Source organism: Eptatretus burgeri, chromosome 7 (assembly GCF_056783735.1).
Source record: "Eptatretus burgeri isolate ZD-2024b chromosome 7, Ebu_testis_v1, whole genome shotgun sequence".
In the NCBI taxonomy this organism is placed as follows: Eukaryota; Metazoa; Chordata; class Myxini; order Myxiniformes; family Myxinidae; genus Eptatretus; species Eptatretus burgeri.
The window spans coordinates 27,250,580-27,264,636 of NC_140967.1; the positions used below are offsets into that span (position 1 = coordinate 27,250,580).

General features: G+C 41.6%; 1 protein-coding gene across 2 annotated transcripts in view; it reads left to right on the forward strand.

Annotated features, from left to right (window-relative positions):
* CAPN11 (calpain 11) overlaps nt 1–14,057 on the forward strand; it is a 68,299-nt gene that overhangs the window by 12,713 nt on the left and 41,529 nt on the right. For both annotated transcript variants that reach the window (XM_085887791.1, XM_085887790.1), the window contains exons 2-3: nt 4,364–4,433; nt 5,051–5,169. In XM_085887791.1, coding sequence (XP_085743917.1) covers nt 4,364–4,433; nt 5,051–5,169 — 189 coding nt within the window. The remainder of the gene's footprint in view (nt 1–4,363; nt 4,434–5,050; nt 5,170–14,057) is intronic.

Consider the following 14,057-nt stretch of genomic DNA (forward strand, 5'->3'; position numbering starts at 1 on the left):
TATGGAAAACATCTGAGGAAGCTTTGTAAAAAGATGAAGACGTGGGCCAATCTCATCCGGAAACCTGTATGCACCAGCAATGGGGCAGATGCATGTACTCTACGCACTGCTACCCTGGTCTTGGTGTACTTTACTGCAGAGTACTTTACCTCTGTGTCTGCAATGAGCAGCTGCACCAACCACCCTGATCCTGTCCTAAATTTTGCAATAAAAATACCACTGGGACACAAAAGACAACACCGTTACCTTGGCTGCCTGTGCTCTCAAATGTTTCTCCAACTGATACCATCAGGCAGTACAGAATACTCCATGAATAACACCGTAGCCTGGCCAATCCCAATCTCCACACCTAGAAAAACCTGCAAAATTTACCGACCTTCCACCTACTGTGTAATTACACAAGCCATTCTGATGCACAGCCAGGGACACCAATGATTTGAGATTTGATGTCCAAGATCAATGCTTACAGCACTGGGAATATATCAACATCCTTAACAAATACCTGATCTCTGACCTGACAGAGGAGCCTCCTGGATTTGACCGATCCCAGAAATAATGTTCCATGTTCTACCAGATTCACACATCCCATGCTCGAATGGCTCACCATTTGCACGAATGGGAATTCAAGGAAAGCCCAGCATGCGACTGTGGGAATGCTGACCAAACCCTAACACCGAGACCATGTACTTGACCACTATGAATTAAAAAAATTCAATGGAAACTTTGGGGCAATCCACACAGCAGCAACTGATTCCATCAACTCGTAAATCGAAGTGCAGGTTTAACAACTAATCGGGTTGCAAAACGATTGCAGTGTGTGTGCGTGTTCGTGTGCACATCTATATATTTTGGGTTTAAATTTTATTTTCTCAACATAGGAGGGATTCCCCACGGAGAATATTTTACTGGTAATTGATGCCATAGGTCACATAGTATGGCAGCCATGTTGGATTAAAGAAAAACCTTGGACATCATTTTCTCCGAAACCGCTTATCGAAAAAAAAAAAAAATGGAAACTTGGCAAATGCCGTCAACTCCCCATGGGGTACATAAGGTGATAACAATGATGTCATTGGTGAAGTGGTATGCCAACCATAATTTGTTGAATCAAAATCCTTTTCCGAAAAATCTGAAACTTTATATGTCTGATCTATGACCCGATGTGGGTGAAGAATTAAATTATGACGTCATCGGTGACATGGTCTGTTGGCCATCTTGGATTGGAAATAAAAATGTAAAGAAAATCTTCTTCTCCAGAACTACTTGGATCGATGTGTAGCTTTATACATACGATCGACAAGCCAAGGGGAATATATAATTTGAAATTTTTTTCATACTCATCTTCATTGACCCAATTTAACCTTAATATGCATAAAGGTAGTTGTTAAATATCCTAATTATAATCAATCATTGAAGCTACGGTTAATGGCAATGATGTATGTGGCATAATATGGCACGTGGATGATACGGGTACGTGGGCCATAATTGTAGCATGCAGTTAACCATGGTATTTTTGTTCAGAATGAACGCGTGAGGCGAGACTATGCGCTCTCCCGAGTGCCATTCTATTTCATCAAGCCATGGGCTGGCAGGATGGCCTAGAGGTCTGCACACTCTCCATCAACTGTATAACCTGGGTTTGAATCCCGATGCAGCTATAAATTATCCCGGTGTTTCACAGGCAGAGTGATTCATCGAAGTGTGTGCCGTCCCTTGGATGGATGTGAAATGGGTGTCCCATCTCCCGGCCTTCGTTGGTGGACGTTAAAGACCCCACGTTGTCCTTCGCAACGATTAGGCGGGCTATCTCCGGCACCATGAACAAATTACAAATTCCTGCTCCATCGACTGCTGGGAAGGCAATGGCAAACCACCCAGTCTAACCCTTGCTGCTTTGGTGGCACCGACACTTTGTGAAGAGTATTGTGAGACAGAGACAGACGAACATATCAAAATAATATTTGGGATTTGAACCTGTGATCATAGTCAAACACCATCATGCCAATCGTTCTGATTTGGGTGAGATATTTCCATTTTACACAGTAAAATATTAGTCCTGCCCAAATAATCACAAGTCCCCATTTTCCACTCGTCTGTATAATATGTACAAGCAAGGACTGTCTGCCAGGCTCTTGTTAGTTGTCAGAATTCTTGCAATTTTGAAGCTCCATTCACAATGATGCTTAGGGGAGAACACTTGTCGATCCGCACTTGCTTTGATCAGTACTACCAGTCATTATTTAGTGTTGTTCAGAAGATCACCACAGACCTCAGGTCTAACTTGGATAAAAGTAAAAGAATGGCAGGCTTTGCCTTGTATATGTATGTCATTCCCAGTCTGGCACCGGCAATACTTGTAGAAATACTCAAGCAGTTAAAAAAAGAACATCTTCAAACACCCGAACTGTCACGAGTGGACCCCTCCAAATAATCTGATAAAGGCAGCCAAGGGAGCTCTGTATAGAGCTCTGAGTAGTGGAGAAGAAACTAGTAATTACATTGTTTGTTACATGGCAGTTCTATTATTCATCATTTAATTAGCTATAATGCTATATGTACTATATACAGTACTGTAGAGTTGTAATTTTGTTCCCCTCTTGACTCCCTTCCACATGTCCCAAATTGAATGTTAACAACGTTAGCAGGTATGATATATGCTCAGAAAGCCAATCCTCAATTTATTGGTTCACGAGTCAGTAAGTGACCACTATATTCGTTATGGGTGTGTGTCTGTCTGTCTGTCCTGAGCATAGCTCCGTGGGTTTTGATCCGATCTTGTTAAAATTAGGGTGGGAGGTTTATATCATGATCCAGTTGTGTTTTCCTGAGAATGGGCGTGCTGTGCCCATTATGGGTGGAGCCACGCCCAAAAAACATGTGTTTTTAGGGGGTAGCCGATTTCAAGTTACATCTTCTCCGAGGGGGTTTGTCGAATCTGGCAGGGGTTTCCAGAGCAGTCAGGCTTTACACCAGAGGTCAGCGATTGACCGTTTCCTTGCTCTTCGGGTCCTCACCGAACGCAGACGAGAGTTTTGGCAAGGGCTGCTTGCAGCCTATGTTGATCTCTGTAAAGCATTTGATTCAGTGAATTGGGATGCCCTCTGGAGTCTTTGTGGGGTGCCACCAAAACTGATCAATCTGATGTCTGACCTATACTCTGGTACTGAGAGTGTTGTGAGATGTGGTGGTACCATCTCCGACTTATTTCCAGTTGTTACTGGAGTTCCTCAGGGGTGTGCACTGGCCCCCACACTTTTCAGCGCTTGTATGGACTGGATTCTGGGGAGGATGTCTGAGCGATCAAGCTGCGGTGCATCATTTGGGAATGTCAAGATTTCTGACCTTGATTTCGCAGATGATGCAGCTATCTTTGCGGAGATTCTAGATATCGTTTTACGGGCCCTCGAGGTGCTGAATGAGGAGTCGGAGCCGCTGGGATTACGGGTTTCCTCGTGACTGCAGTACGTTGATCAGCATCTCAAGGAAATGGGGATGGGCCAGGCATCTGCCTAGGGGATGGCCAGACGGAGGCCCCTGGAGTACCGGCGGAAAGTGGACGCAGCGACGCGCTGCTTTGGCGCATGCTCCCATACCTGACCTGACCTGACCAATAACTCCATAGCTTTTTAATGTTCAATACTTCCCAAAACCACCACTGGGAAAAGCTCACCCAGCTGGACATAGCCAGTTACCCCCCCCCCCTCCAATCGGGCAGCGCCAAGTATCCCCTGCTATTTGTCAATTATGATGTACTAAGTTGTTTATTTTCTCCCTTCTAGCATCGAATGCTTAGATTGCTCACCTTAACAGTCTGTGTTCTTGTGAATCCAATGCACTTCACTCATCACAGCGATCACTTTTGATGTCTTGATTGATCATCATGGTATATCTATCTAAATGCACATTTGACTGGGATTCAGTAATGTTTTTGGTCTGCCGGTTGCATCCTCACACCCAAACAGAAGTATAGTGCTCCTGTAAGATTAGGACTGAAATTTTATATTTGTTCCGGGTTCCAATCTGCGTTGGTCTCTTTAAAAAAAAAAAATTAATGTGGAGTATTTAATGTCCACAAACAAATTCTAACAGATGGGGCTGCCAGCTTAACCACGATGGACAATGTACGTTTTCTTGCAGCTTACTGTTACTGATTGCATATTAAGTGGCTCTGTGTGGGGATATTACTGGTATTTTATGAATGGCAGATTTTGAGCTCTGACATTTACCTCATTACTTTTTGAACCGTTTCTCACTGAGATACATTGATAAACCCCTTTACAGTGGCTAAGTACCCGAGTGGATTCCAAATAGACTTACCTCCTTTCTTCCATTTCTCCACCCCCCTGCCTTTTTAATACTGCAGGAGATATGTGCAGATCCCCAGTTCATTGTCGGGGGAGCAACAAGAACAGACATTTGCCAAGGCAGCCTTGGTGAGGGTCATTCCACATGTCAACTGCATCATTACCTGCAACCTTGCTTGTGTTTTTTTTTGCATAAATGTGCTTGTATCATTCTGTGTCACGAGGGTATACATTAATGACAACCGAGCAATGATGTTCAGCAGTGTTTGAATTATGGGGGAATGTATGGCGGCAGCACAAGTTCTCTTTTTAAGCACATTCAAGCCTTTAATTTACGACTGAAAACACTTGGCACATTATGCTTTCAGTATCAGCAAGGTAACAGCCCCCGACTCCCATCCCCAACCCTGTAATTCAGAATCTCATTGTTCAATTGAAACAACCAAAAACTCATGAGATGTAAATGTTCTTTGAGATTGTGAAGGGCTATCCACATGGTAAGTTTGCAAAAATGGCAGATATTTTGACCCTCTTCCCCACTTTCCTCCCTTTGTCACAATTTCCCCCTCTTATTTTTGTACGCTCATTTATCATTTCCTATTTTACTCATTATCCCTGATTATGTTTCCATTCCATTCTCCCCAACTTCCTCTCTTCCCTGTCCTTTCCAACTTCCTTTTCTGTGCATAATATGTCGATGGCAAAGTTTCCGAAGCTATTCGTGTTGTATTCCTCACTCGTCACAGGTGATTGTTGGCTCCTAGCAGCCATCGCCTCTCTCACCATGAGTGAGCGTCTGATGTCACGTGTAGTTCCTTCTGATCAGGGATTTGAAGATTGTTACGCTGGAATCTTCCACTTCCAGGTCAGTGGCTCATTTGCCCGTTCTGCTCACTTGTGCTTGAGCCATCCAGATAAACTGCAGATTTCTACCTTTACGTTTTTCCCTTTTGTTGTCTTTCAAACCTTATTTCAATTCCTAAAATAGCAATAAGGTGATTCATTCTTGAGAAGTCTTTTTCATGTCCATGTCCTTTCTTTAATTTTTTTTATTTTTTATTTTTGTACCTTTTTTTCTGGATGGTGTTTTACATATTTGCTGGATAGGCACTTTAATTTTCTTGCCAATAAAAAAATTTAAGTTCTTCAATAATCTTGTTCTCATAATTTTAACCCACAACCAAACTATCCATGTTTCGACTTAAGCTTTTCAACCCATGTGTGCCAGCAGTGTACGGCATTATCTCTGTTATTAAATAATTATATCGTTGGCCGATGAATGTACACTTAGCTAATTGCTTTTGATGCTGTAACTGAAATTCCATAATACAAGGAGGAGGAGGAGGAGGAGGAGGAAGAGATTGGGACCATACACTGTGCAGAGCGTTGGTGCTGCTTAAGCAGTCTCCTTGGCTGTTGGGCACAATCCTGGACGGGTCGCCACTGACATAGTATGCCAGCATGCTGGCACTCATTTTACCGACCTCGGAAGGATGACAGGCCGAGTTAACCCCACCTGGTATTAATTCAACAGCTGAGTGGGATTTGAACTTAGGACCCTAGGATCCAAAGCCCACCACCCTAACCATTAAGCCAACACCAGGCATAGACCAATAATACAAGACTAACAAGAAAAAAGAGCAATCAGAGATTGCAAACCCCTGCTAGGACTTCTTTTGAGTGGTGTATTTTTATTGGTTTTCAGGTAAATCCAATATGGCTGCCAAACTATGTGACCAATGATGTCATATGTGTGAACCTTTTCTTCCTCATGGACAGGCGGTCATATGTGTAACGTTTCGCCTTGATCTGTTCAGCCACTTCAGAGAATATTTTTGAAGGTTAAAAAAAACAAACAATATGGCTGCCAAATCACATGACTGATGATGTCATGAAAGTTTTTTCTGTGGACCATTTTATCCCTAGATGACCCTTGAAAATTTTCATACTGATCGGATGTGGCGTTCTACATATGCAATTATGATGTCACAATGAGGGCACCAATGACGTCATAAAACATCACACTCGTTACCCATGAGGAGTATTTGCGATGTGCCAAATTTCAATTTTTTCCTTGGTGTGGTTTCAGAGATACAGAGGTCCAAATTTTTTCCGTTTTTCCAATATGGCTGCCACTCCACATGACCTATGACGTTATAACTGTCACTACAACATTCTCCGTGAGTAGTCGCACCAATGGTGAAAATTTCGTCTCAATGACAAGTGGTTGTGGAGAAAAACACGAAAGTTCTGTGCGGACAAACAAAGACAGATAGACAGACAAACAAACAGACCAAAATGCCAAATTTGCTCTGATACACTGTATATTAAAGTTTTGTTGTCTGAATGCATTATTAACCATCCTTTGCTCATCCCTCCAATGTCTACCTGAACACCCAAAGGGTAAATTCAGAACCTTCTCACCATTTTGGTCTTTGTGACCCTGACCACTTGAACAAAGCAAGCACAATATGACCCAGTTGAATGAAGTCACAATTAAACCAAAAAATTAACAAATCCGTCAGCTGTTTATTTTGTGAATGACCACATCATTCAGACTGCCAATATGGGACTTTTGAGATGACGTACAATTGCTTAACAAGACCTTTCATGCACGCGGTGTTTGTGCGTGCGTGTGCGTGCGTGCATGTGTGTGCGTGCGTACGTGTTTTCAGTGACGTGGTTCTGCTCACGGGCCCTTTTAACCTGCCGTTACGAGCATGAAGTCGATAATTCAAATTGTCTTTTTAACATGATTTTCACCATGTTGACGAAAGAGTGGCAATTTCAAAATGGTTAACCATAACTGTTGTGTTCCTAAATGAAAACCAGACTCATTGATATCAAGGAAATGCGACAAAGATCCTTGGATGAGACTGAGAGGTGTTGATTTCCTATAATTTCCTGTTAATACAATTAATGGCCGCATTAAATACAGTGTATGAAAAAGAAACGACACACGGATGCTTCAGCTTGTAGCAAGAGATGAAAATTTCTCGTATAATTTCTCTTGTGGCTCCGGAACCAAACAAACAATAAACTGATAACAGTCATCTCAGCTCCCGCAGCTTCCCCATCCTCCATTCTCAACATGATTCATAGTAAATATCATTATTATATCATTTTAAACCTACCCTGCACATTCAAAACCTCCAGATATGTCCTTCCCATCGGTGTTCAGAAGCACCTAATCCAGGTAAACAGTCCATTCACTGGTAACGATCCACTTGGGGGGTTTGTGAAGCAAACGCTTGTCTTCCCGGGCCTTGTGAGTCGGGAGTTTGCATTTTGAGCATCTTGCAAGAAAGTTCTCCAAGTCTTTCATTGTACAGAGTACATGGGTACCGATAATAATAATTGTGGATAGAGAGGTACCTGGATACCACCCCCCCCTTCTCTCAGGTACTTTTACAAGTATTTTCAGCTTTTTTCAGAAGCTTTGTGAGCCATTTTATCTAACAATACTCATCTCCGACCCACAATATACTTTATGATGCCCTGATCGCCGACATTTCCTGGGGTTTCTGCGCGTGCATGTCGAGCATTCTGGGGCAGAATATGTCATTTTGAAAGTGCCGTATTGTTCAGTATGCTGTGGAGATGCTTGCTCACAGAGTGTTGTGAATGGTGCTTTTGTACGTAAATGGGAATGAGATGTTCTTGAACCCTAAGTTCACCATCTACATTTACAGGATAATCTTGCAGGACAGTTCATAGAAACATTCGATCCTGATACGAGAATTTTTAAAGTGATTCTTCAAAATTGAGAGATCGGACCAAAACCAATATATAGTATGACATTTCAAAAGTTGTGGACAGATTCGGATGAAACTTGCTTGGTGGACGAGTTGGGTGGGTGACAAGAACAAGCCGATTAGATTGCATATCCGGCCTGTCAGTGGAATACAACACGTAAACTGTTCAGCCTGGTTGAGGTATGTGCTCTACCAAGTGCCGTTGTAGTATTATTTTGTTTTCCCCTCTTTCTTCCTTCATGTCAAGTTTTCAAAAAAGATAAATCAATGTTAGCATAACCCATTCGCTGCTTTATAACATGCACTGAATACTACTCACAAATAAAATAAATCGTGGTATCCTCGGAAGTCTTTGTGTCTATCAGGCATTTCACCAAAAATTTATTCCTCATAATTCACAAATTGAGTACATGTCGAGATTTGTCTTTCAGCACTTTCGCAATATAATGCACTACAGTACTAATGAAATCTTTAATAATTATGGTTATTATGGTTGGGGTTCAATTCCCCCTTTTTCAATTTTTAACATGCTTTTCTTCCAGAATGCCTTTTATTATGATTATTATTACTGTTGTTGGCTTAGTGGTTAGGGTGGCCAGCTTGGGATCCTAGGGTCTTGAGTTTGAGCACCATTGGCTGCTGAATTAACACCAGGTGGGGTTGACTCAGCCTGTCATCCTCCTGAGGTTGGCAAAATGAGTACCAGTATACTGATAGAGGGGCACAGCTGTGCTCCAAGAAATGGTCGGAGTGGTGACTGTCCAAGATTGTGCCAAATAGCCAAGGAAAAACTGCTTTGGCAGTTCCAATCCTCTGTTCAAGAGTATGGTCGAAAACAACATCATTATTATTGTTTGATACAATACAATTACTGGCTGGCTGTGTATCTGTTTTTACCCCTCAGCCCGAAATGGGCTGAAAAAGGGGTATTGTCGTCACAGGCGTTGTCCGGGCATCCGTCCGTCGGGGCGTCTGTCAACTTTTGGTTTCCGTCAATTTCGAGGAGAACGCCTTGTCCGATTAAATCCATTTTTGCAGTGTGTGTTGGGGCTGATTAGAGGAAGCTTCCTTTCGACATACAGCACAATCCGATATCCAATATGGCGGCTAGGGCAGCCATCTTGAATTTGGTTTCCGGACAATAACTTGAGAACGGCTTGACTTATTGATTTCATTTTTGTGTGATATAATGGGGGTGTTTAGAGGAAGGTTCCTTTCGATATTCAGCGCAATCCGATATCCCATATGGCAGCTAGAGCAGCCATCTTGAATTTGGTTTCTGGACAATAACTTGAGAACAGCTTCACACATTGATTTTATTCTGGCGAGGTAAAATGGGGTTGAGTAGAGGAAGGTTCCTTTCCAAAATGGGCATGCTGCGATTTTCACTGTGGCCGCCACGGCAGCCATCTTGAAATTGGTTTCCGTTGATTTCAAGAACGCCTTGTTCGATTAAATCCATTTTTGCTGGGTGTGTTGGGGTTGAGTAGAGGAAAGTTCCTTTCGAAAATGGGCGCACTGTGATTTTCAATATGGCCTCCATGGCAGCCATCTTGAAATTGGTTTCCGTCGATTTCGAGGAGAACGCCTTGTCCGATTAAATTCATTTTTGCAGTGTGTGTTGGGGTTGAGTAGTCGAAGGTTCCTTTCAAAAATGGGCACGCTGTGATTTTTCAATATGGCCACCATCTTGAAATTGGTATGTGTCAAGGGGCTGAGGGGTTACGCACGCTTTGCAGTGCTATTTTTCTTTCTGTCCACACTTGACTCGAACCTTTTATCTTCTTTTTTTTTTTTTTACGAAATTTTCATATCCATTTTTAATATTATTTTTACAAATATGGACATTAGGGTGGTCCTTATTCCTCAACTTCGGATTTTCTAAGCTCCAACCCCCGGGATTCATTGGAATAGTCGAGAAAACTCTCCTGGTGAACTTTTTTTTCCAATCGGACAACATTTACCCCTCCCTCATCGACCTTGAAGTTTCACCCTGAAAAAAAATAATTGTTCGTGGGGCGGTGAGAAGAACGAGTAATACACATTACACATTACACAAACACAGATCGACGTATCACATCAAAAGAGACGATTGCACATTACAGCATCGTTTTAAAGTTCAGCACAGGTCGATACGTCGTCGTTCTAATGTCAGCCGCCCCGAGAAACTGAGGCTAAACTTCAGGGTCGATGAGGGAGAGGTAAATGTTGTTGGAATGTGAAATAAAAACACCAGAATAGTTTTCTCAACTATTCCAATGAATTCCGGGGGTTGAGCTTAAAATAAATGAATTCGAAAATTTACCCCCTAACGAAGGACCGCCGTGTGTGTGTGTGTGTGTGTGTGTGTGTGTGTGTGTGTGTGTGTGTGTGTGTGTGTGTGTGTGTGTGTGTGTGTGTGTGTGTGTGTGTGTGTGTGTGTGTGTGTGTATGTATATATATATGTATATATATATATATATGTATATATATATATATATATGTATATATATATATATATATTAAACACCATTAACAAACTTTGGTACATACACAGTGTTGAACGTACATACAGAGTGCATATATATTGTACAAGGAACTTTGAAACAGTCAAAGCCATTTGGCAGATCATGCCTGTGCTCTGTCAACACTACATTCATTCGATCTATCGACTTCATTTGATTGGGGGGGAGGGGGAGTGAGGAGCAGAACAATGGGCCAGGCACAAGAACATCACCAGGGTGTAATTTGTACACACACGCACATACAATTTTATTTTAGGGGGAGGGGTAAAGGGGATGTAGGGTGAGGAAAGAACAAATACTAACAGCATTCACTTTTTGATGAGACCCCCCTCACAGATGCCACAATATACAATCACTTATCCATACCTCAGCCAGCCATAGACAGTCGAGCCAATATCCAGGTACCTCTCTATCCGCAATGATTATTATCGGTACCCATGTACTATTTCTGCTGTCACTAACTTTCTAGGGAGACCATTACACATAGATTTACTACACTCAAAAAGGACCCCTGCCTTACCAACATCCTAACTCTCATCATCTTTTGTCTAAGTCTGTGCCACCTGATGATGTCACTGTCCATTCTGCTGAAAAACCCTTCTGCACTTATTTTTCCTACACCCTTCATTATCTTAAACATCCCAATCAGATCCATAAGATAAGGAAGATAATAAACAATATAAGCTTTCTAATTTTCTGCTTTTACTTTTTCAATACAATCGTCACTTCTTTTTTTTTTTAAACATCTTTTCTAAGTTTCCTTTTGGATTTGCAACTCGGCTGTTTAATCACTTCATATACATGCAGGATGCCACACCCTGCCTCCAAACGGCTGTGATTCAAACCTCTGATTCATCACTCGGAAATGACCACAACTGGGATTTTGCAATGATCATAACAATGAAAGAAGAATGCATTAAATATAAGGGTATTATTCCTGCTGCTGCTGCTGCTACTACTACTACTACTACTACTACTACTGCTATTACTACTACTATTACATATTGGTACAATTATCACTCTGAAAAAGACCATTTTTTAAAACTTTTAGCTCTCTTTAAATGGATGCAATATAATTATTTTTGAATTTTGATGTGTTATTGAATTTTAACTACAAAAACATTATGGATACCATGATTCAAATTTGAGTTATTTTTCTCACTTGTGATTTTGATCACGGTCGATATGATAAGCGAGGTTTGTCTGTGTCGCTATTTTTCTCAGAGATGGGTGAACGGGTCTTTATCAAACTTTCAGAGGTTCATCAGTGAGTGCTGGGGAGTGTTTTAGGCAAAAATATTTTTTAGAAAATTAAAAAAAAATGAAGCTGGATTTTTGTAGAATTATTTATTTTATTTTTTCAATCGCTCCACAGTGCCTCAGCCTTTATAGCTCTGTGAAAGGTCATAGTAAATTATCCCCGACCCCATTCCTTAGTGGATGTGGGGAAGTGTTTTGAGCCCCCACAAAAAAATAGAAAAAAAAAATTTGATTTCAAAATGCCAACAGGATTAGAACCACCAGGCACCACCGGGCATCCTTGCTGGTATTGTCATAAAATGATTACTGTGCTGCCTTGCAATTTGTAGAAACTTTTACAGTAAGCTTCATGGATAAAGCCGATAAGATAAACGCAACGATTTACGATGAGGTAAAATTGATGTAAAAGTTCACGAATGAGGTTCTCGAAAATTAAAAAAAAATAATGTACAAGCACATGAATGCATTCTACGAGCTTTGGTATCGCAGGTCACATGGTAAAGATGTCCGTGGCCTTCCTTCGGGCATTTGTTGAAGTGGGATTTTGGGATGGTTTGTGAAATCCAGTTCAACCTATGAGAGAATAGTAAGACACGGATAACCATGGGCAAGCGGATCAGATCAGAGGAAATAAATGGAAGAGAAAGTTAGATGTTGAAGTGCTTCACTTATTTCCCTTTATTGGGCATAATTTGGTGGACTGGTGAAGCTCGTGTTGGCCTTGGCAAGAGCCTGTGTTCACATTTTCCAAAGCATTTTGTTTTTTTTCATTATTATTCTTATTGCTATTGCCCAGGTCACTGCTTCTCCCCTCTCACTTCCGTTCCACCTTTTGTTTCATTACTCCCTGGGGGTGAAGTGGAACACTGCTGGATCCGAGCAAGGGGAAAGGGTGGAAGGATGCAGTTTTCTGCATTTGATGTTGATACGCAGTTTTTACCAAGCATGCTTGTGGACTGTTTACTCGGGGCTTTCATGCATTTGGGTCTGCTGCAACAATTGTGGATTTGATAATGCCATGGGAGATAGTTAAGTCTTAGATATGTCTTTAGTGTGTGTGTGTGTGTGTGTGTGTGTGTGTGTGTGTGTGTGTGTGTGTGTGTGTGTGTGTGTGTGTGTGTGTGTGTGTGTGTGTGTGTGTGTGTGTGTGTGTGTGTGTGTGTGTGTGTGTGTGTGTGTCTTCCATGTTAAGTTGCTTTATTTTCTTATTGTTTTATTTTGACCTTGTTTTGACAATGTACTACTTTTTAGTCCCCTACCAGTTTAACCGGAGGATACTGTTGGTTTGTTCTCTGTCTATCTGTCTGTCCATCCGTCTGTCCCACCTGTTGTTTTTCAGACTTTTTACCCTTTAGCATATTCAACTCAAACTTGGTACACAGCTTTATTGTGATAAGTTACAGAACAAGTTCGAGTTCCATGGAGTTTTGTTAATTTTTCACAGTTATACCCTTTTTAAACTTAGAAAATATCACTTATTATACATGGGCCAGTGTTCAGCTGCCCTGAATCCACTCCACTGCTTCACACCCATTGGCTGGACACGTGGCCTGACTCCACCCTAATAAAATCATGCACTGTCATTGCCTGAAGCAGCACAGATCAGCAGGCCTCAGGCCTTGGTGCTAGTCCATGGCCCAGTGCAATTGGAATGATCTCGAGTATATAACCACGATGTATTAGATATGCACATAAGTCGGACGCATGTTTTTGCTTCACGTATGTACATGGGGTTATTTTTTTTTAACATGAAACAGGCAAAGCCTAGAAACGAAGCCGAGAAACAGGCAAACGGTTCCTATTTGTCTTTATTGGTTTCTAGTCCACAAAATACATCAGGAAATGAAAATGGTTTTCCTTTTATTTTGCTGAATAGACCCAAACATGGTGAGACATAGGGTTTGTTCTCCTTCATTGGACTGGTTGGGGACATGTATTGCAAAGCAATTCTTACTCTTGTTAATTTTCAAACTCTCCTAATTTAATTGGAAATTGTTGGTTTATTAATTTCAAATTTGGTAGCATTGTGGGATATCTTTCTTTTTTCGTTTTCTTAACATGACCGGGGATGGTACGTCCGAGGAAGAGGTGTGGAGGAAGATTCAGGTGGATGTGAATGTGTGGAGGAGGGTGGAGTGAGGAATGTCAGACAAAGATATCAAGGAAATTGAAAGGGAAGCTTCTGATGTCGTGACTGTGTAACACCGGTCTACCTTTACAGTCTGAAGATGGTG